Here is a 25,059-nt window from a genome sequence, read left to right as displayed (position 1 = left end):
AATTTTAACAGTTATTATGTGTTACATAAATATTAATTTTACTTCCAAATCCATTTTTCCGCAAGTTTATTTTTCATGATTCAACACCAACTTTTTTATGCTAAATATTAATGAATCTAGACAAAATTTTCACTGCAAATATTTATGACGTAGCTGCATGTTTCTGTAAGAAATACCGCTAGTTTATTTTATCAATATTTTTTTTATGAATTATAGGAAAAATAACATTTTCAAATTTTGAAAAAAAGCGGTAGACATATCGAAATTATAAAAATAATTTATTATTATTACTAGTATTATTATTATTATTATTATTATTATTATTATTATTATTATTATTATTATTATTATTATTATTATTCTGTTATGCACGAAAGTAAGCTCCAATAATTATTTTTGTAGCTCATTAAATTTCCCTCGAGACAAATAGCATACTTTGTCTTAAATAACTAACGACTAACATTTTTGACATGCCACGTCACAGGAAAATTTACAAAAATCTGTATTGAAATCTGTATATTTTGTCACAGCACTTCTTTACATGTAATGGTGTACCTCACATTTCTGTATCCGGTGCCACCATTAACATATTACAGTAACACATTATTTGCAGTACTCGTCTACACAAATACTCCCAATTACACTTTTAACCTTTTTTGTTACTTGGTAAATATCCCCTTCAGTATTTCTCCTACATTTCATTTGCTATTCTTTTTTTGTTCATTAATCCTAATATATCCAGTATTATATACGTCTTTCAAACCCCCTTTTTCCTCTAACTACTATTCACTAAAATCTCAATTTCACTTTTTCTCTATAAATTATCATATTGAATTATTTGTCCTATTTGTTCTTTGACCTTTTCTCCTATCTTTCTCTTATATTCATTTACTGTTCCAACGTTCAAAAGTTAGTACTAATTTTATGCTGTCACTTGTTCACTTCTCTTAACCCTTTTTCACTATTTTCACTCATTCCTATTTGCGCTCACTTACACTTTCTCACTATTCCACTTACACCTAATCCTTTCTCACTATTCTCACTTCCTATAAATACTTATATCTATCTCTACACATCAGCTTATACAATTTCCCTCTCCCCTATACTTCTCGATCATTTACAATTTCACTTTACTTGCACTTTTGATCACATCCCCATATTTCTTTTAATCATATCTAATACCTTTGCTATATCCTCAGCTGTCGCAGGTTCTGACCTTTCTTTACTGTTCGTCTCTGCTTTATTTCTATCTCTGTCTTTCTTTCTATTTACTTCTTCTTCTATTCCTCTTTCATTTTCCCTCTCACGCTTTCACTTTCACATCCTAGATTTCCACTTACACTCGCACCCTTAATCTTTTCACTACTTTCTTCCCTATCACTTCCTGAAAAATCTGTATTAATTAGCAAAGTGAACTCATGAGATAAATCAGTAAACTAAGGAAAGAATTCGTTGGTAATTGAGGCGTTCTCTTGAACAAGAACTCAACCACAAAATCTTTAATTTGAAGTACAGAGCATCAAACATCTTAGATCTCGTACAACAGCATTGCGTAGAACGACATTCAAATGTTTCTAGGGGGCGCTGTTTCTGTTGGAGGGAAATAATATCTTGTCAGGAGGGAGATGTGTTTTTTTATTTGGTTATTTAACGACTACTAGGTTATTTAGCGTCGATAAGATTGGTGATAGCGAGATAAGGGCGAGGATTCGCCATAGATTATCTGGTATTCACCTTACGGCTGAGGAAAACCTCGGGAAAAACCCAACCAGGTAATCAGCCCAAGCGGGGATCGAACCCGAGCGCAACTTCAGATCGGCAGGCAAGCGCCTTAACCGACTGAGCCACGCCGGTGGCGGGAGATCTGTTACTAAAGATTCGATAAATGCTGGAACTTGAAAAACGACATACCGGTAACGTAAGTTAAGTTGTTATTCCAAGGAACGCCAATTACTATTAGCATTAGGCCTACTCATGAACTTTCATCGAAGGAAATGATTAACATATTAGAGTTATCGACTTCAGCTGATACCAAAATTACAAGATTGCTACAGAAAGTGAAACTCACGTGTCTTGGAGCGGGGTTCCCGTGGTCCGTCGACAGTCACTTTGATCGCCTTGTTGTACGTGGCGACTTGAGGTGGTGATGTATTCACGGTGATCGTGATGCTGAAGCTCTTCCCTGCAACAAGAATGTCAAGTCAAACAAAGGAATGCAGCACAGCTAGAACGCTGCTAATTGAAGTATTCAGGCTCAACTGTAATTGCGTTCTGTTATTATCATAAACAAAACAACATTACGTATGGTAAAAAGGATTCAATAGTTTCAAATTAAAATTTTTTCTTGTCATTATTTAAAACATATGTTATTATAGATTACATTTCATCATAACTTCTTTTGCAATAATTGCATTCGCAAGTGTCTTTTAACAGTTTCGTACTTTCTTCCATCATCGCCATAATACGAGACCTTATCATCATTAACCTAAGTTAGAGGGTGGATCAAAAAGTAACGCACAACCATTTTTTATGGAAATGTATTTCATAGGTAAGCAAAACGAAATAATGCATAAGAAAGCTACAGGTTTATCTATTCTTCGACATTGCAACAAAGTCTCTCGACACATTTCTCTCATCTTGACACCATATTCAGTACACTTCGTTCATAAAACTACGTTTTTTGGGTGTATAGCCACCTGCGCACGACTGATTTTACTTTTTCATCCGAATCGAAGCGTTCGCCTCCTAGGAATTTCTTCACTGGTTCGAAGAGGTGAAAGTCAGACTGTGCCAGGTGTGGACTGTAAGATGAGTGATTTTCGCCTTAATGCCTCTGACATTGGGTGGTGTTGCAGCGGCCACAGGTCGACCGGAATGTGCTTCGTCGGCTGCCTTCTTCGCAGAAACCTTCACCACCTGGTGCTACGGTCCAGAGAATCAAGCGCCATACACCTCCAATATTTCTCTGCGAATTTCACATGAATTTTTCGTTTTTCGCCAAAAGAAAACCCACTACAGCTCGCTGCACTTCACAAGTAAACGATGGTAGAAAACGCGCCATTTTTATGCAGTAGTTACAGTTCGTTCCGCCAGGGTGACATCCGATCGAACAATTACTTCTGTAGCGCAAGATTCAAACTATCAACTTTGAACGTCCTAACCGAAATAGTATTCCGTAAAATAATTGTTGTGCGTTACTTTCCAATCTACCCTGATATCTATTAATTGTAAAGAAATTACAGTAGAAAAACATTCCCTTTAGTTGAAAGTAAACCCACAAAATCACCCAGCTTAGTCAAGTGGTCGGCTAAGATTACATTATATAAAATACAGCTCGCAATACACAGAAAAGGGGAAGGGAGGAGGAGAAGGAGAAGGAAGAGCAGGATATCCAAACTGTTTAACTTTGAATAAACAGGTGATGGCTAAGGGGAAAGAGATCATGCCTTACCTCTCCATCCTGCTTATGTATTTAGCGGGGTCAAGTAAGTATTACCAAGCGGAAGTACTAATACGGAATTAACAGTGTATTTTTTCCTATTATCAGTTAATGTTCATCATTTTTCATAAACAATTAAATTTACTTCGAAATTTAAAAGTGACCGTTATCAACGTTCAGTTTCAATGCCCTTTTTATGTGATAATCCTCGTCGCGGTTGTGGACTTCTTAAGCGAACAGCGATTGCGATATAACTATTTAATTTAATTTACTTAACTAGCTAGCTAGTGATTACAAATTAAAATTATAAAACACAAATGTTTCTAGCCACCACCGTAAGAGCCAGGCTCGTGTACGATGTGATCTTAGCCAATAATATAACATAAAATTTACAAGAATAGTTTGCTAAATACAGTAAGTAACTTAATTCAAACCAATACATAACACACAAGAGCAAAAAAAAAATTAAAAAAACAGAGAGAGAGAGAGAGAGAGAGAAAACATAATTAATATAAATAGACAATCAGAAGTCAATGATATTTAATAAGAACATGAACATAGTCGACAGAAATGAAGGGTAAAAAATACACACATTTGTTAGTATTATATATCATAAATAATTTCAAAAATTTCATTTTTTAAAAGCTTCAATTTTAAAATATTTCAAATTTGAAAAATGGTTTGTAATTTTATTATAAAATCTTGGGCCGGAACTAGCACCATATTTAACAGCTGCACTTGCGTGACATTTAGGCTCAGTTAATGAGAAAGTGACTTTTGTCTTTGAGTACGATATTCATGTCGATTAGATTTATGTTTTATTTGATTTCTGTGGCAGTAAGTTAGTAAACTATATTTATAAATTTTTTCAATAGGTAATATTTTAAAATCTGTATAAATTAAATTTGTTGGGTAATCTATATTTTTGAGACAAATTTTTATTAATCTTCCGTGTAATAAAATTAATGGATTAAGTACAGATGAAGTTACTCAACCCCAATTTATTATAGCATATTGTATTAATGATTGTACTAAAGCTAAAAATTTATTCTCAATGCTTCCTGAGTGATAAAATTTCGTAGTATTATGGATTTATAAATTGTCTTTCTTTTACTTGTACACATAAATATTATTGATAATGGATAAGTTCTTAATAAAGAAAACTATCCAAAACAAAACTCCAATTACGGGAAACAGAATGATAAATTGGATTGTAGTAGTTGCAGTAAAACTAATAGCTCATATTCATCGTCGCTGCAAGAATCATTGAAAGATGAGCGAAGTAATGAAAGGGAAAAGGTAATGCATAAGTGCTTTATTTTTCAACCATCTTGGGTTAAGCAATTTCCGTGGATACTGTATGAAAAATCAGACGATGTTATTTAATGAAAAATACGTAACGACATTTTTGAGAAAGAACAATGTTTCCTCAGACTCTTGTGCAGAGTTCTGCTCCCCCTCCCTCATATTTCAAAGAAGTCGGCTCTTATGACAAAGATTAAGGCTAGGAAGTTCATGCCCTAGAAACCTACTAAATATGCATGCAAGTATGCCTTAAAAAAAGAACTTAAAATGTGCCAATAAATATGCACTAATAAAACTATATTTCTTTACATATCGCTAATAAATAATAATAATAATAATTATAATAATAATAATAACCATGCTAGGATAGGAATACGACAAGGATATCCTTTATCACCTACCCTGTTCAACATCTACTTGGAGCATTTACTGAAGAACTGTTTTCGTAACATCGGAAAAGTGGTAGTAGAAGGAAGAAGAGAGGAGTTGATACTAAGGGATATGCTATGAGCAGTATGGAATGAAGATAAATGCCAACAAGACGAAAACCATGGTCATAGGAAGAAAAGTAAAGAAGGTAAACTTGCGAAATCTAAATGAGGCAGTAGAGCAAGTGGACAGCTTCAAATACTTGGGGTGTACTATAAGCAGTAACATAAACTGCTGCCAGGAAGTCAAAAGGAGGATAGCAATGGCCAAGGAAGCTTTTAATAGAAAAAGGAGCATCTTCTGGCGACCTCTGGAGAAAAAACTAAAGAAGAGACTAGTTAAGTGCTTTGTGTGAAGTGTAGCATTGTATGGGGGCAGAAACATGGACATTATAACGAAGTGAAGAGAAGCGAATAGAAGCATTTCAAATGTAGATATGGTGAATAATGGAACGTGTGAAGTGGACAGACAGAATAAGAAATGAAGCTGTGTTGGGAAGAGTGAATAAAGAAAGAATGATGCTGAAACTGATCAGAAAGAGGAAAAGGAATTGGTTGGATCACTGGTTGAGAAGAAACTGCCTTCTTAAGGATGCACTGGAAGGAATGATGAACGGGAAAAGAGTTCGGGGCAGAAGGAGATACCAGATAATAGACGACATTAAGATATATGGATCATATGCGAAGACAAAGAGGAAGGCAGAAAACAGGAAAGACTGGAGTATGCTGGGATAGCAGTGAAAGACCTGCCCTTGGGCAGAACACTATGAATGAGTGAATGAATGAATAACCGTGCAAATTATTTCACTCAATACCATTTTTTTTTAAATAGAATATGATGCTTTTATTTTAAAAATCCGAAGTATAAATTTTAATGCAATATAAAATGAGCTTAATATAAATGATACTCGGGAGGAAAATAAACACAGAATAAATATGGGAAATGCGTGTTATTATTCGGTTGAGAAGCTTTTATCATCCAGTCTGCTGTCATAAAATCTGAAAGTTACAATTTATAAAACAGTTATATTACCGGTTGTTCTTTATGGTTGTGAAACTTGGACTCTCACTTTGAGAGGAACATAGTTTAAGGGTGTTTCAGAATAAGGTGCTTACAAAAATATTTGGGGCTAAGAGGGATGAAGCTACAGGAGAATGGAGAAAGTTACACAACACAGAACTGCACGCATTGTATTCCTTACCTGACATAATTAGGAACATAAAATCCAGACGTTTGAGATGGGCAGGGCATGTAGCACATATGGACGAATCCAGAAATGCATATAGAGTGTTAGTTGGGAGGCCGGAGGGAAAAAGACCTTTAGGGAGACCGAGACGTAGATGGGAAGATAATATTAAAATGGATTTGAGGGAGGTGGATATGATGATAGAGACTGGATTGATCTTGCTCAGGATAGGGACCAATGGCGGGTTTATGTGAGGGCGGCAATGAACCTCCGGGTTCCTTAAAAGCCAGGAGCTTAAATGCCAAAAGAGGCCTAATATAAACATAAAATATAATGCATTTAAACAAAAATCCAAAATATGCAAATATATGCAACACAAAATTTGTTTTGATAAGCTTAGATGTAGATGATTCGTGAAGATAATTAACCAGCAATTAATTACAGCCAATGGAAAAATACATGCAAGTGCATGAATTTCCTGGCTCTAATAATGATACTGCTATTGAGAACGGTGTGTAGGCCTACTCATACATTTCGTTGAGAAGTTGTGTTTTATTGTGAACTGCATGTACTCCAGTGCAGCGGTACGTCACCCGCTCTTGCGATCCCGCCCAGGGAATTTCCAACACCAGTCGAGCCCAGCTTGATGAGATCTACACATAATTGTGCCCTATTATTAAGAACCCAATTTACATCGGAGCGCTACATCATTTCCATACAAAAACTTTCGTTAACGCTGCTACAAAGAACAGAGGCACACTTGACAGTTGAGTCAGCCAGGATAACGCCATACATGGCCCAGGCCGCACACCGGTACTACAGTAAGTCGCGATGCGTCATGTAGCCGGCGCCACTGCCGCCCTTCCACGCCGGCGAAATTTTATATCGTCTCGGCACGCATATGTAAACTTGCGTGGTTTTGCGTGCTTATTCATGCCCGTACTTTTGTTATGTACCTAACGTAGCGAGGTTGCTACGCGTGCTAATAGACACAGAGACTTAATCGTACATTCAACAAGTGGCTGCAGCTACTGACCCCGCAACTGCGTGATCTTCTCATAAATCATCTTACTGACTGTGGGCCCCTTATCATTGGACTCACAAATCGTCTACAAAAAATTTCTCCAATTTAAAAATTGAATAATTGCATATTAACAAGAACTTTCCGACAGACAACAGTGTATTTCCATGCAGACCAGAATAAATGCGCATTGCTTAAGCCTTAAAGGGAGTCCAGGTATGACGCCTTATGTAGATCACGATGCTACGGCGAGGACTCAAGTTGCAGATACCAGAAAACTAGTGCATCGAACTGTTGAACTTTCTTTTACAGGGACTGAGCGTGCCTTGTGTTTATCTCGTGATTTCAGACCTACTAATAACGTGACAATTTAGTAAAATAATCAGAAAAGAGGTTAAGCAAAAAAAGTCATAATAATAATAGGCTAATAATAATAATAATAATAATAATAATAATAATATGATAATAATAATCTTATTTTAGTGTAAGATTTTATGTTGTCTAGTATTAAATATTGTCAAGAAAAAATATTCATTACATACGATTCGTACGATTGTACAGTAAATAATAATAATAATAATAATAATAATAATAATGATAATAATGATGATAATAATAACAGTATGATAATATGATGATAATAATAATCTTATTTTAATGTAAGATTTTATGTTATCTAGTATGAAATATTGTCAAGAAATAATATTCATTACATACGATTCGTACGATTGTACAGTAAATAATAATAATAATAATAATAATAATAATAATAATAATAATAATAATAATAATAATAATAATAATAATAACATGATAATATGATAATAATAATAATATAATAATAATCTTATTTTAATGTAAGATTTTATGTTATCTAGTATGAAATATTGTCAAAAAATAATATTCATTACATAGTTTTCGTACGATTGTACAGTAAATAATAATAATAATAATAATAATAATAATAATAATATTAATAATAATAATAATATTAATAATAATAACAATAATAACAATATGATAATAATAATCTTATTTTAATGTAAGATTTTATGTTATCTAGTATGAAATATTGTCAAGAAATAATATTCATTACATACGATTCGTACGATTGTACAGTAAATAATAATAATAATAATAATAATAATAATAATAAATATAATAATAATAATAATCATATGTGGCGCTATAGTCCGTGAAGGGCCCAGACCGACCAGCCGGCTGCTGGCCTCACGTCCACATGCCGAAGCAGAGGTGAACGATCATCCAACCAGAATAGAGGCATCGTGTGTTTAGCACGATGGTCCTCCCAGCCGTTATAGCTGGCTTTCGTAACCGGATTTCGCTACCTATCGTAAGTTCTCAAGTGCATGACGATGCTAAGTAGGCACCGGTCCCATACACTGGCCGAAATTTCATGAGAAAATTTCTTCCCCCTGAGGACTCGAACCAGCGCGCATTCCGCAACGCGAGTCCTAGGCAGGATGCCTTAGGGCACGACGCTACGGCGCGGGACGTACAATAAATAAGTTAATAATAAATCCATGTCCAATTTATTTATTTATTCATTTTATTTATTTATTATTTTGCTAATAATTGTAACATAAATTATAAAATATACAGAGAAACTTTAGCTCGCCCCTGAAAGAGTAGAACTCGTGCTCAGGGGCGGATTCCCGAATTGAAATTAATAATTATACATTACAATTATAATTAATAATTATACAATACAATTTGCAATTATAGTATATAAATTTAAATTTACAATTTTTCAATTTTTGTAAAATCCATACATAACTTTTTAAATTTAATACTAGAACTATTAGAATTGACAAGATTAGGATATTTAAATATAAATTTCTTATGTATTCTTGGGCCTAAATTACTACTATGATTAAATACTGTAACAGTGTTGCATTTTGGTTCGAACAATCTTAAAGAATTCATATCTTTTGTTTCATAACTATGAGAATACAATTCAAAATTATTTCGACTTTTATGTATGAATTTTATTAATACAATATAATAAATTTGTCTTATGTTAAGTACATTAAAGTCTATAAACAAATTTTGAGATGGAAAATCAATAGGTTTATGAAGACATATTTTAATTATTTTCTTCTGTAATAAATAAAGTGGATTAAAATTGAGTTGATGTGTGTAACATTGCGGAGACAGTAGAAAGAGTCTAATTACAGTTGGTGCAATCTGAAGCGGTTTCTTGCAATATTTTCCTTAGCGTAACATCTGGACTAGGGAGCAGGAAACGCGTCATGTCCTTTCCGGTGTCTTTTGTGCATATTTGTAGTGCTTTGAGAAGTACGTAAGTAAAGGAACTTCGATATGAAAATAAAATAAAATAAGCGAGGGCTATTTTTTTAATCCTAAGTATTTTCATTTTTCTTATCCTACAACTCTAGACAAGCAATGGACCAGCGACCTACGCCTCTAACAGGAAAAGTGAGCGCAAAGAGACATAATGAATGTCAAAATTATATGAATTACAATATTATATTTCCTTTTCTTTCTGGTGAAACACGTTTTCTTCTTTCTTTATGAAGCCTTTTCTACCAAATTCTTCTATTTGAGCACTAATATCCAACCGTCTAGCTTTGTTTTGTTTTGGCATGTTCGATAACAGCAGACCTCAAGTGTGTACGCCGTGCTATACTCCATACATACCTACACTGTCGCGGGTTACTTGAAGCCTCTAGATAACCAAACGCAGGACTCTAATTATAAGTGAACAAGAATACTCGTGCGCAATATCGACGCTGTCTGTAACGTGTCATAATTTGCACTTCAAGATCTGCAGCAAGAGAACGCAATATTCTCGCTTTTCGGATAATGGTGTGCAATTGTCATGTCTAGAAGAGATTTAAGAGAATGTAGCATCATATAAAGAATGTAACAATATTACTGATAAAAGTGAAGGTGAACTTTAACAGGAACTACTACCTGGACGATGACTACGACGTTGGTGACAACGATGGTCATGACGATATTGATATTTGTAAGAATGGGGATGGCGACAATGTTAACGATAACAGCGTCGCTGACAATGATAATGACGTCGATAACAATGATAACGATAGAGATGGCAACCATGACGGCGGACAGCAAAGAAAAAACAACGGAGAAGATGACGAAAACGGCGAAAACGACACGAAAACGGCAGAGAAGACGACCAAAACGATGAAGGAGATGACGAAATCGGCGGAGAAGACGACGAAAAATAGCGGGAACGGCGGAGAAGACGAATACGAGGGAGAAGACGAATAAAAACGAAGGAGAAGACACGAAAACGACAGAGATGACGACGAAAAACGGCGTAGAGGGCGACGAAAACGGCGGAGAAGAATCGAATACGACAGGAAAGACGATCAAAACGATGGAGAAGACACGAAAACGACAGAGAAGGCGACCAAAATGACGGGGGATACGACAACAATGACGGAGAATACGACAAAAACGGCAGAGAAGACGACGAAAACAGCGGAGAGGACGACAAAAACGGCGGAGAAGAATACGAATATGACGGGAAAGACGATCAAAACGACGAGGAAGACGACCAAAAAGACTGAGAGGAGACGAAAACGGCAAAAGCAACGAAAACGACAGAGACGGCAATAAAAACGACGGAGAAGACACGAAAACGACAGAGAAGACGACCAAAATGACGTGAAATACAGCAAAAACGGCGGAGAAGACGACGAAAACTGCGGAGAAGAATACGAATACGATAGGAAAAACGATCAAAACGACGGATAAGACACGAAAACGACAGAGAAGACGACCAAAATGACAGGGAATACGATAAAAACGACGGGGAATAAGACAAAAACGGCAGAGAAGACGACGAAAACTGCGAAGAAGAATACGAATACGACAAGAAAGACGATCAAAACGACGGAGAAGACACGAAAACGACAGAGAAGACGACCAAAATGACGGGGAATACGACAAAAACGGCGGAGAAGACGACGAAAACGACGATAATGATTGTCTCGTTTTTGTTGCAGGGACTAGAATTCAAGATCCATGCAGTCACAGTAATTGTAAAGGTTGCCGTCGTCGTCGTCATCATCATCATCATCATCATCATCATCATCATCATCATCATCATCATCATAATCATCGTCGTCATCATCATCATCATCGAAGTACAGTAGCCTATATACCAAGATTGGTTTGTTCCGACTTTACATGTCTGTGTCCTTCCATCTATCCACACTACTTCTTTCTCATGGCTTGTACTCTTTCTTAACTTTCGAAGTTCCTTTATTCTGTCATTCTTTCTACATTGTCGTCATTTGTTTCTAATTGAAGTGTTATTTAAAATCGCAGAGTTTTTTTTAGTTAAGACTGAAAACTGAAGTCAGGCGTTTCTATTATCTTCCACCCACTTGCAAATAATTTGCACGACCTGCTCTGTATTTTATTGTGGATGAACCCCTTCCATGCAACACAGCGATTTGATTTACGAGCTGCCATAAAGAGAGCCAGCCCGCTGCTTTCCGCTCGTCCTCGCTAATCGAGCCGAAGGGCAGGCGCCTTGGATTTCGTTACCGTCTTTATATTTCGCACGATTCGTTACGGATGTATCCGAATTATATGGATAAATTAGTATATAAATACTGTAACTCGTGCTAATGCTAGATGCACTAAAGTTTTATGAATTACTGTCTTTCAAAATGACGTATAACAAGAGCAACATAAGACTGGAGAATTATTTTAGAGTCCATAAATATTGTTCTGAAAATAGAAATTTAAGAAATTAAAGAAGTTTTAAGAGCTGTTTCAGATCATGCAAATTAGAACGGACAGTGTTAGAAAATAACTGAAAGATTTTACCTTTAGAGAAATATATAAGATACAGAGAACTGGACAGAGAGTTATGGAAGACTATAAACCAAATGTAACATCTGCAAAATGCTATAATCAAATACTTTTTTTTCGCGTCGGGATTCGGCTAATACGAAAATTCGTAAAATCGCGATTGGGTTGATCGGGACTCTAGTACATAAATAAACAAGAAGTGGTTTTAAACATTTACACCAACATTTTTGCACAAGCAATGAATGTTAGTGATTGAAGCAATTTGAGAAAGTATAAAAGTTTTACAATATGTTGTTTAAAGTATGAAGTGGGAATTAAATTAATGACATTAATAATTGTTTATTAAATAAATAAATAATTAAGGATTTCTGAAACAAGACTGTTCAACGGGGCAATGAATGTTGGCAGTGGTGGCTGTTAAGAAAATACAATAACAGTGAGTCAAATGTTTGGAAGTACCTACCCTAATATGTGTCTGTAACTTTATGATGTTGTTTGACGGAGCAATGAATATTGTGGTAGCTGTTAAGAAAATGTATTAAGAGGGAGTCAGATGTCTGGATGTACCCTAATATGTGTCTGTAACTTTATGATGTTGTTTGACGGAGCAATGCATATTGTGGTAGCTGTTAAGAAAATGTATCAAGAGGGAGTCAGATGTCTGGATGTACCCTAATATGTCTGTAACTTTATGATGTTGTTTGACGGAGCAAAGAATATTGTGGTAGCTGTTAAGAAAATGTATTAAGAGGGAGTCAGATGTCTGGATGTACCCTAATATGTGTCTGTAACTTTATGATGTTGTTTGACGGAGCAATGAATATTGTCAGTGATGGCTGTTAAGAAAATGCAATAATAGGAGTCAAATGTCTGAAAGTATCCTAATGTTTATCAATAGATTAACCAATTACACCCATAATCCTAACCCTGTCATTTTAAATTCAATCGAAATATTAAATGAAAAAGTAATTATGTATCTTAATAACATAAATATTTACATAAGGTACCCGAGATATTTAAGATGGTTCCTGACTTTTGAACCGTTATGTATTTTAATATTAACAGTTTAATTCTTAAAATGCATTAATACATTATTGAATAAAAAAGTGATTCAATGAGAGACGTAGCCTATATAAGCATTTTCAACAAAGCAACAAACATTAGCAGAGAAAAATTGTTAGTGAAAGTGTAATAGTCTTATATTTAACAACCTTTCACTGGGTATCGAAGAATTTTTTTATATTCGTACGTATATTTCAACTCATATAAGTATAGTGTGGCATCTGGCTACGGACTAAAAGATCCTGATTTCAGTTTCGTGTGGTGTCGGGATTTCTCTCGTTGCCAAGACTTTCAGAACGGCCAGGGGGTCTACTCAGTCTTATCAGTACTCCAACCAGGAGAAAGTCTCAGGGGAATGAGACGCAGCGGGGTGATGCTATGAATGAATGTAGATGTAATAAGATGTAATAAGGTCACACACATGGGTACACGCATCTCCATTGGCTAACTCTCAAAACACAAATAATAACACTGATACACACATACGTACTTATACTACCCTAGTTACAAAATTAGATCACGGTTAATCTCCTCCTCCATACAGGAAATAACATATGCAGGAGAGCGCAAGCTTTTAAAATGACGTTATAACGGTAATATACCCTAATCTATCTACTTCGCTCCAATAGATGATGCAATAGTAAGCACATTCCTTTCACGGTTAATCTTCTGGGTGGGGAACAGCACTGCTCCTGCGTTCGTAATACCGCATCGCGATAGTTCACGTTACGTCAGCGGCTCCACTCGCCTTGGTCGATTATTATTATTATTATTATTATTATTATTATTATTAATATGATTACTATTATTATTATTATTATTATTATTATTATTATCATTATTATTATTATAAATAGGCCTATTGCAACAAATATGGAGTAAAACTTCATCCTAGCATGAAAATTACGGTCTTGCGTTCGAAACCCGTCTTTGGTAAAAGTGTATTCGTTGTAAATTATTGGTTCAGAATAGGCGTGGTGCTAACTTCACGTCATTATCGTCCCGTAGTGTGTTCATCTAGTGTAGACGTAAAAAAACAAATGTTATATAGTTTGAAGGTAAATTTCGTTGGAGTCTGTTAGGAACGGAATGAAATTTCGGGAGGGAGACACTACGACCCAGCACTACGACCTTTCAAGATCTATTGCGCTAATCCCCAAGCTAGGCGCATTCCCAAACTCACACCGGCTGACTACACTAAGGTTCGCTGCGTACGCAGGTTTCGAGTAGGCAGTGCCATTCGTACCTAGGCCTGGCTCCTCATGCGTCGCCAGTCCCTTTCGGAATGATGACGAAATGGACAGAAGTTAACGGAATGATATAGTTGCCTAATATAGGGAAATGGTAAACCTCGAGAAAACCCCCAACTATGATCTTGTCAGTCACAATTGTCACTATGGAAGTTTTAGATGGAAAATCCCAGGCCTGAACGGGATTCGAACCCGCCGCATGCGTGACAGACTGAAGATCAGCTACCGCAAAAGTTGGAAGTATATAAAATCATAGATAAGTTTATTTCCCATTAATATTTAAGTGGTTAGGTAGCCTACAACTTACAGCAGTAAATTTTTTTAGAAGTATTCAACATTTTTTTCATCCATTACTGTATCTTGTACAATAATTAAAATTGGTATTTGTAAAACACTGTCCTTCTGATATATGAAACAAATTTTTACGATTTAAAAAAATTATTTATATATTTTTTTCAAAATTCAAAATGGTGACAGTTCACTGTGTAGTGATGAAGCTTTTTCCTCACAACTCATAAACTTTAACCTTTTCATGTTCGGTCTCTCTTTTATTTTATTGCTGAAACTCATGTTTACAATATCATGCTCTTTTAACTATATTCCTTAGTAAATAATATTTTTTTTATTTTGTGTTAGAAGAAAATACTGATATTTGACCGTTTTTTAAATGAATTTATTTTTTATCAGACAACCTATCAAATGTAGAGAAGTGATTTTGCATCATATTGTAGATATGACATGCATAAATACACACACAAAATTTTATCACAGAATTTTGGATAGTTTTTTAATTATGAGGAAAACGCTTCATCACTGCACAGTGAACTGCCACCATTTTGAATTAAAAAAAAATATATAAATAATTATTTTTAAATCGTAAAAATATTTTTCATATAGCAGGACAGTGTTTTACACATACTAACTTTCATTATTGTACAAGATACAGTAATGGAGGAAATAAATGTTGAATATTTCCTAAATTTTACTGCTTAAGCTGTACCTAAACCCTGAATTAATATATTAGCGTCTCTCCTTATTCGATTTCTGACGGGAAGTGGAAATCCATTTTCTTCCATAGAAAGTAGCTGTGGGTGTGTTATCTTGTATTTCTTCTGTGTTGTCACTAGTGGTGGTCTTGGACTATGTTGACCATATAACCAAAGAGTCCCACAATTTGTTGATTTTCAAGGTTCGTTCAAAGTTCTGACAGAAGTGACGACGCTGCGGATAACTTACACTATCTTTTGATGATGATTTATATCAACTATGATGTATCAACAGCTGTTACGCGTAATTTTAATTTTGCATGGAAGTTCACGTATTGAATTTGATCTCTCACATTTCAACATGTCATTCTTGTGTTAGATGGAGACTTTATCTCAATGAATCCTATATTATATATACATGTTTTAATGTATGTTGTGAAAGACAATAATTTGTGTGAAGTGTAAATCCTAACAGGAAGGAAAAAAGTTATTACTTGACATTATACGAAACAAAATATATTCATATCTCTTTGTATTATACAGAAGAGAGATGAAAACTTAGCTGCTTTACACTTTTATTTCAAACTTTGTAAGAAATAAAATTCCTATTGAACACAAAGGATCAACTTCCCGTTCATTTTTGTAACTACTTTTTGATATGAAATTCTTCATGCTAAATGAATAAATAACAACAGCGCGCGAAAACTACAAGCAAGAAAACTTCCCACTCTGATGGCAGAATCATGGCGTGAAGAAGAATTTAAGGCAAATGAACTAAAACCACACTTATAATGCACCTCTGAACACTAGCTGGGAGCGTTGTTATGATTTCGAGGACATTGGCCCCAGGCTTGGTCATTAACAGATATCCATCCATATCGGCAAAGATTTCTAGTAGAAAAGCTGCTTCCCAAATTCTTCACAATCGATGGTTGCAATGTGTAAGCCCTTTTTTTTTCAGGTATTTTAAAAAGGTGCTGAATTACAGTTTCTATTATACTTAGTACACATACAGGTGAACCGTAAGTAATGTCATTAATTTCTGAGGGTTTTTCTTTGATATATTTCAAACACAAAAATTAATGTAATTTTGCTCGTTTTTGCTTCCTAAAACTTGTTTTATATGAAACATTTCATAACGTGTTTTGGGAAAGTTGTCGCCCTGGGTAGCGTAGTCGGTATAGTGCTCGAGATTGCGGGTTCGATACCGGCCCAGGTCGATGGCATTTAAGTGTGTTTAAATGCGACAGGCTTATGTCAGCAGATTTATTGGCGTGTAAAAGAACTCCTGCGGGACAAAATTACGACACACCGGCGACGCTGATATAACCTCTGCAGTTACGAGCGTCGTTAAATAAACCGTAATTTATTTTTTTTTTTTGGAAAAGCCATTGATTTTATTCCCAATATACTCAGTCAATTTAAAGCCCGGTTCAGACGGTGCTCGTTTCCGTGATGGATTCCAAGGTGGCTGCGCTGATGGTTACCCGGCGTGCTCACTTGCTGGAAGTAATGCGCTCTGGTGGCTGCTTAAGTGGCTAGCTTGCTGGATTTCGAGGGTAGGTTCCTTGCTGTTTTTCGTGTTGGTTTGCAGGCTGGAACCAGAGATGACGATATAGTAGCACCACTGAAACCATGTCGCCATGTTCGTTGTTTTCCAACTAAACCTGTTTTTTTTTCTATATTCTATACTTTCTAAGAAGGAGCAATTAAATATCGGACTTTAGCTGTTTTACACTTATGGCTTAATTACCTTATTACGATATTTACTATTCTTAATGTAGGACTTTAGTTGTTTTCTACTCACGGTCTAGTTTCTTTTTGACCATGAGTATTGGCAACGGATAAAGCAGCAGATGATTTTCCAAATTGAGCTGTGAAAAGAGCCAGTACCGTGAGAACAACAACCATCACCGTAGCCAACAGGGGGACCAGCATCGTACCCACCACGGCACCCAGCTTGCTAGCAGCAAGGAAACACGCAAGAAAACAAGCACCGTCTGAACCGGGGTCAAGAGAGCAGTATATTATGATAATTAATGACTGAAATAATTGTAGTTTTAGCCTTTAAATGTGCACAAATTTGATCCGAACAAATGTAATATTTCAAAAATTAATTTTCAGAACGAAAGGTTACATTTGTTAAGATCAATTTCTGCACATTTGAACGACAAACCTAAAATTATTTCATTCATTCATTATCATAATACACTTCTCTCCTAAATTTACTGAATGTATTGAGAATTAAATCAATGGCGTTCCCAAAACAAGGTTTGAAATGTTTCACATAAAATAATTTTTATCTCGAAAAGGAAGCAAAAACGAGAAAAAAGTCGACCTGGTTGGCGAGTTGGTATAGCGCTGGCCTTCTATGCCCAAGGTTGCGGGTTCGATCCCGGGCCAGGTCGATGGCATTTAAGTGTGCTTAAATGCGACAGGCTCATGTCAGTAGATTTACTGGGATGTAAAAGAACTCCTGCGGGACAAAATTCCGGCATATCCGGCGACGCTGATATAAACTCTGCAGTTGCGAGCATCGTTAAATAAAACATAACATTTAACGAGCAAAAATGTTTTAAACTATTTTGTTTGAAATATCTCTCAGAATAACCAACTGAAATTAATAACATTACTTACGGTTCACTCTGCATAATTGAGCATCAGTAAACTTCATTTAGGCCTATGTGCATATAAAATGCGTAAATTTTCTCTCGTAAAATTTTCTGAATTACGGATGAAGTTTTATCTCTGAAATAAAAAAAAATCTTGAATATACAATATATCGTAAATTATTACACATCTATTACCCTATCTTGTGACAAAAGAATGTTTGTATGTTCAAAACAAAGAAATAAAAGTTATGAAAGAAGTTTATGTAATAGTGATATTTTAGATACTTGTGTAATGATATTATTGGCAATATAGAATTAACTGTACACGTGCTACTGTCTGGCACGAATCATATTCAAGGATCATTAAACGTTGGCGCACCAGTTAGTTCAAGGTATTTATTGTGTGACAAAGAAGCGGAAGGATCTTTTTTTATTGGGAAGTATTTAAAAATTGAACACAAAATTTAGCGAAGGAGAAATGAGGATGTTACGCAATATTTGCGCAACATGAATAATATTTGGCTGAGTTACGTTTATGTTGGTAATTCAATATTTCATCTATACCTAATTCGAAAGATAATAATGAATGAATGAATAGCCGATTTGTCCCTGAAGGGCTAAGGCCTCCTCTTGAGAGGGCTACCTCGGTAAAGGCTTCGTTTTTCTGAACCGACGCATGCGACGTGCGATATGCGAGGCCCGCAACTCGCAACTATAGAAACCACTCACTATCTCTCGTGTTGTCCAGATTTGTGCGAGGCGGGCCTCGCATATCGCACGTCGCATGCGTCGGTTCAGAAAAACCAAGGCTTAAGACTCACGCGGGGAGTTAGTCCGCGGAAGTGTTATACAAATAGGAATAAGTTATTTATTGAAAACAATAATCTGGAAATATGTTACGAAAATTTCTTTAGAAAAATTGAAAATAAATTGGTAGTTTTGGGATGAGCGATAAGAGGAAAGATTGTAATAAATAATAAAATATAATAAGTAATAATAATAATCCGTGGCGCTACAGCCCGTGAAGGGCCTAGACCGACCAGCCGGCTGCTGGATTCACGCCCACATGCCGAAGCAGAGGTGAACGATCATCCAACCAGAATGGAGGTATCGTGATGGTGATCCCCCCTGCCGTTATAGCTGGCATTCGCAACCGGATTTCGCTACCCAAGTCCATCACGATGCTGGGTGGGCACCGGTCCCATACACTGGCCGAAATTTCATAAGAAAATGTCTTCCCCCATGAGGACTCGAACCAGCGCGCATTCCGTAACGAGAGTCCTAGGCAGGATGCCTTAGACCACGACGCCACGGCGCGGGACAAAATGTAATAAATAAAAATCGTAAATTGTATTAAATGTTAGTTATCATGTGAGGTAATAGTAATATGCGTTACAAGAGCGGTATGTTGAAGTTTTCATGTTCGAGGAAAAGTTTGAAAAAGCGAAACGTAGTTGAGCTTTTTTATTTTCCGAGAATTGAAAGAAAACATACCGCTCGTGTATCGTACATTATTTTATACATGCCTGAAAGAGGAATTTCTAATTAGTTGCAATGAAATCTCCGTCTTGGTTTCTGTTCAATGACGGCAAATTTGCAAAACAAAAATATCTATCTTCAACATTGTTGCTTTAAAATGGTTTTTGTGTTTACTATACTCCAGCAGGCCGTGATATACGTCTGTCTTTTTTTCCTCCCCAGTCCATGATGAGTCTGGAATCTTGTTGATTTTTTCACGGCTTCCTTAATGTTACTTGCATCACGAATGCAGTAACTTTAGTGGAGTTGTAGTGTTTACTTAATTTTTGCAAATATTTAAAAACAGTAATTAACAGTGCAATTTACATGAAATTGCAGTGGTAAGTTTCCAATTTATAATTATTACTATATTGAACGTCTCTAAAAATAATATGTTAAAAGCCTAAAGCAGTAAAATCAATATGTCACTTAAGCGGTAAGAAGAGGGAAATTGTTATATGTGTTAGGTTGGGAATACTGAATGTGGAATTTTAGACTTTCCGCGGATTGGTTTTGTGCGGAAACCAAGCAAATACGCACGATCTCGCACAAAGAATATTTTCAGTCTATTACAAGTACATTTCAACGGATGTTTGAGTGTAAAATGATATGTTTAACACTAACGAAGTTGAAGAACCCTTACGATAATGAAGTATACAGCACATAAGTAATTCCAAAGTTGCTGTATGGCAATTATATTTGGATTATTTAGAAACACGATTTGTAAAGATAAACGAGATTTCCCAGAAATATAGCTACATATACCTTGTATTAGATGGAAACGTAAATAATAGGCCTAATGGAATTCTGCATAATTAAAGATATCATCCATTCCGAAAAAAAATTAATAAATACAAACAAAATTTGATACGTGATACAAAAAGACAAATATTATACTATCAGTCAGGAGAGAATAAAGATAAAGATCTTTGAAATGCGAGACAAACGATTTCAATTCTTCTCCCCGAACTCTTTTCCCGTTCACCATTCCTTCCAGTGTATCCTTCGGTAGGAAGTGACCTAACCAATTCATTTTCCTCTACCTGATCAGTTTCAACATCATCTTTCTTCACCCACTCTTTACAACATAGTTTCATTTCTTATTCTGTCTGTCCATTTCCCACGCTCCATCCTTCTCCATATCCACATTTCAAATGCTTCTTCTCGTTTCTCTTCACGCCGTTGTAATGTCCATGTTTCTGATCTATACACTGCTACACGCCACAACACGAAAAGCACTTCACTCGCCTCTCCTTAGTTCTTTCTCCAGAGGTCGGCTTTTTTCTATTAAGGGGAGTGAGTAGAGATGCCTGTGCGATTAAAGAATTTTAGTACAAAATTTAGTTCAATATTTCTAGGCTTTTAGTGTTCATTGTGAATTCATTGGTATAAAAGACAACTAATTAGTTTCTTATCCAAGTGCAAAAGAAAGGCTCTAACTGATAACCTGTTATCCCACTTTGACAAAAGTACCTCATTCTTCAGGTGCATATTACTTGCTACAATCTTCATTCATATACCTTGTATTTTTTTGAGTTATCAAGAAATGTTTATGGTAAATTCTAAAGCAAAATGTATTTAAATATTTCATCCTTAGTGAAACAGAAAAAATGTTCGATTAACAATTTTTTGCTGTTTTTTTTTAAATGAATATATATTTTTTTCCTCATGTTGAGTGTATAGTATTTATAAGCCATAGGTCTACTTTCTGCAACATAGACTGTAGAAAACAGTGAAAAAATTTCATGTAAAAATATTCATTAGTTTCAGAGAAAAATGCACTTACTCGTAGGTTTGAAAAGTGTCAACTTACGGAAAACTGCATTAAAAAATACAGCCTATGAATTAGATGCGCCGCCAAATTTAAAGACGTGATTTGAAGGGCTTATGTGCAAAGTTATCCTCACTATATTTCTTTAAAGAGCAAGTTTATTACTCTTTGAAACACAAAATAAAAAATCAAATTTGTAACTCCTAATCACTACCCAGTCCCATTTTAAAAGTTTCCTTTTGACTTCCTGGCAGTAGCTTATGTTACTGTCAACCTGGTTGGCGAGTTGGTATTGCGGGTTCGATCCCGGGCCAGGTCGATGGCATTTAAGTGTACTTAAATGCGACAAGCTCATGTCAGTAGATTTACTGGCATGTAAAAACTCCTGCGGGACAAAATTCCGGCACATCCGGCGACGCTGATATAACCTCTGCAGTTGCGAGCGTCGTTAAATAAAACATAACATTTAACATTTAGCTTATGTTACTTCTTATAGTTAGAGCGCGGAATTTAGGCAAAAACCTATTTTTTTTCCTTGATACATACAGGCTTGAGATTTAATATTTACATTATTCATGGAAATATAGGTATAAATAAAAGAGTTTTATAGTGCTAAAAATGCCTATTTCGACGTTAGTGCTTATTTTTAATTTTTTTTTTTTAAATTTTTGCATCGTTTTTCGTAACTGTTTACTGTTTTTCTTAACATGCCGTACCGTTTGCATTCCAAGACGGATAACAACTCCTTCCTAGCAGTGAACAACACAATAGAGAAGTGCCTCCGGGCCACCCCTTCTCATTCTTACAATCTTTCAATCCTAAGATTCCAACTTTCAGTCGGCCTGGGTAGCGTAGTCAGTATAGCGCTGGCCTTCTGTGCTGAGGTTGCGGGTTCGATCCCGGCCCAGGTCACTGGCATTTAAGTGTGCTTAAATGAGACAGGCTCATGTCAGTAGATCTACTGGCATGTAAAAGAACTCCTCAGGGACAAATTATTATTATTATTATTATTATTATTATTATTATTATTATATCTTCCTCCGTCTGTCAGCAATTTAACATAAACTCGTTGAGTTGTACCCGAATTAGCATTCTCTTACATTCCAAGACAGATAACAACCCCTTCCTTTTTTCTCACCATTTGTAAGTACAGTAGTGAGCGACACAATAGCCACAATAGGTGCTGAACATCTACTGTTAAGCAAACTATGGAAATGTGATTGGTGAATGAAAACACTATCTTAAAGACAGAATGTTTTCATTTTGTGTAGGCCTATGCATGTGTACCCTTGTAAAATGTGAAATGTGTGGAAGTTTCTTTTAATCCTAGAATTTTGCATTAAGTAAATGTTGAATCTTATATTAGTGACATTCTTCAACAAAAAAAAACTATTTTTTATTTTATAGAGCCTAAATAAAGGATAATTTTGAGGGAGAAAATTGTTCCGGGACCGGGCATCGAACCCGGGACCTTGGGTTAAACGTACCAACTGAGCCACCCGGGAACTCCACCCGACACCGACCCAACTTTTCCCTCTATATCCACAGACCTCAAAGTGGGCTGACAACCGTCAAGCAACCAACATTGAGTGCACACTAACTCTGTGTGACTTAAATTGTGGTTTTCTGTTAACGAACAGTAACGTGTATTATGCAAATCAAGCTTTCAGGTATGACTCAAAATTATTCAAATCAACTTTACAGGGAGTTATACCTGAAAGCTTGATTTGCTAAATAAAGGTGTTTAAGAGCCTGTTTTAGGCGCCTAAAATGCCACTTTTGGGACTAAAATTCCGCTCTTTACTTCTAGTATACACCCCAAGTATTTGAAGCTGTTCACTTGCTTACTGCCTCATAGATAATAAATTTCAAAAATAATAAATCCCACACTGACAGACTTGTAACTATGTCCTGAATAGGAATACCGCTTGATACAACAGCATTAAACAACTCAGGATCAAAGGAGAACCCGAAAATCACGGAGCTCTTTCCTGGAAAGCTTCTCCCGCGTGAGCACAATGTTGCAATCCACTTGCTGAGCGTAAACCCGTCTGTGCATGATTGATTTACCAGCCACTTCCACGTAAAGAGGTTATAACCACTAATTGATTTCCATCCCGTATGTAACCCCGCAGTCGTAAAGTGATCCGACTGGAAAGGTGTCGTTAATGAGATATAAATGTCTACAATTATGTCTGACCTCACGACCTTCTGGAGCGACTACCCGGGTGGCCAGTTACAGATATACCTCATCGACAGTTCGTTGATTCGATTCCCGAACACTGCTGTACAGTTCAGAAGGGATGTTGTTTGATACTCTTCCGTAAATAGGAATAAAGGCTGGTTCACAACAAGCCGAGAACGGAAACGAGAACGAGAACGAGAACGGAAATAATGTTAAAATATTTTAACATTATTTCCGTTCTCGTTGTCATTGTCGTTTCCGTTCTCGTTTTCATTTCCGTTCCCGGTTTATTGTGAACCAGCCTTAACAGGTCGTGCCTTAGTTTCCAGACACTGTCGGTCCCAACAGAAATAAATTTGAAAAAAAAAATTGAAACAATATTTTTTGTTGAATGTTAATAATAAACACGTTATTGATCTTACACAAAGGCAAAGTAAACCACTTTATATGTTGCTGATGAATGTATGAGTAGGAACTCGAGTAGGTGAAATAAAAATAACACTTAATAAATCAAGTAGAATTTCTAACAAAATTAGTATGTGGTGATGGTGACATATAGAATTGAAGAATATTTTCTTTTTAACTTAGGAAATTGTATATCTCTTCATTAGTATCAGCCACCGACGTAGCTCGGCAATAGCACGTTCCTCTACTGTTCCGGAGTTGTGTTCGGGTGTGGTTTCGGTTTCCGCTTGAGCTGATTACCTTGTAGATTTTTTTTCCGAGGTTTTCACCGACTCAGATAATTCATAGCCAATCCTCGACCATTTCGCTATGACCAATTCCATCGTTGTTAAATAAACTGAGTAGTCGTTAAATAACTAACTAGAAATTCACTTGTATCATCATTAATACAGAGAATAATTATCAAATAAGCATTTCCCTGAGTTACATTTCTGTTTTTCCTTGCTTCTTGATATCTCAAATTCTCAGCTTTCTTCTTTCCTCATTTTCCTCGTTACTTCATTCGTTTAGTCGTTGTTTCGTTTGTCCATTCATTCACTCGTTCCTTTGTTCACTCGATCGTTCGTTCATCCTTTCCTTATTTCGTCCTTTTGCTCATTCGTCTACTCGTTTTTTTCGTTCATTCGCTTCTTCGTTTGTTAATTCGTTCACTTATACGTTCATTGACTCATCTGTTCGTCTTCTGTTTCTTTTGGTCATTTTTTATCGCTACCTTGTTTGTTCACTCGCTCGTCCGTTCGTTTACTCGCTCGCTCGTTCGTTTGTTTGTCCACTAACTCTTTCGTTCGTTTGTTCACTCGCTTGTTTGCTCGTTCACTCATTCATGACTCGTTCATTTGTCCACTAGCTCATTCAGTTGTTCACTCGCTCGTTCGTTTGTTCTTTTTTTCACTAGTTCCTTCTCTTATTCCATTGTTCGATCGTTCGCTTTTTATTCATTCTCTATTTCGTTTATTTTTTCGTACACTCATTAGTTCATTCGTTTCTTCGT

The 25,059-nt window shown here is 35.9% G+C and overlaps 1 protein-coding gene across 3 annotated transcripts in view; it reads right to left on the bottom strand.

Annotated features, from left to right (window-relative positions):
* The window catches only part of LOC138716535 (runt-related transcription factor 3-like), a 464,689-nt gene that overhangs the window by 333,472 nt on the left and 106,158 nt on the right, over positions 1-25,059 (bottom strand). For all 3 annotated transcript variants that reach the window (XM_069849688.1, XM_069849689.1, XM_069849690.1), the window contains exon 2: positions 2,069-2,182. In XM_069849688.1, coding sequence (XP_069705789.1) covers positions 2,069-2,182 — 114 coding nt within the window. The remainder of the gene's footprint in view (positions 1-2,068; positions 2,183-25,059) is intronic.

This window comes from Periplaneta americana, chromosome 16, assembly GCF_040183065.1.
Source record: "Periplaneta americana isolate PAMFEO1 chromosome 16, P.americana_PAMFEO1_priV1, whole genome shotgun sequence".
In the NCBI taxonomy this organism is placed as follows: Eukaryota; Metazoa; Arthropoda; class Insecta; order Blattodea; family Blattidae; genus Periplaneta; species Periplaneta americana.
The sequence above is the reverse complement of the archived record's forward strand: the minus strand, read 5'-3'. Positions and strand labels throughout refer to the sequence as shown.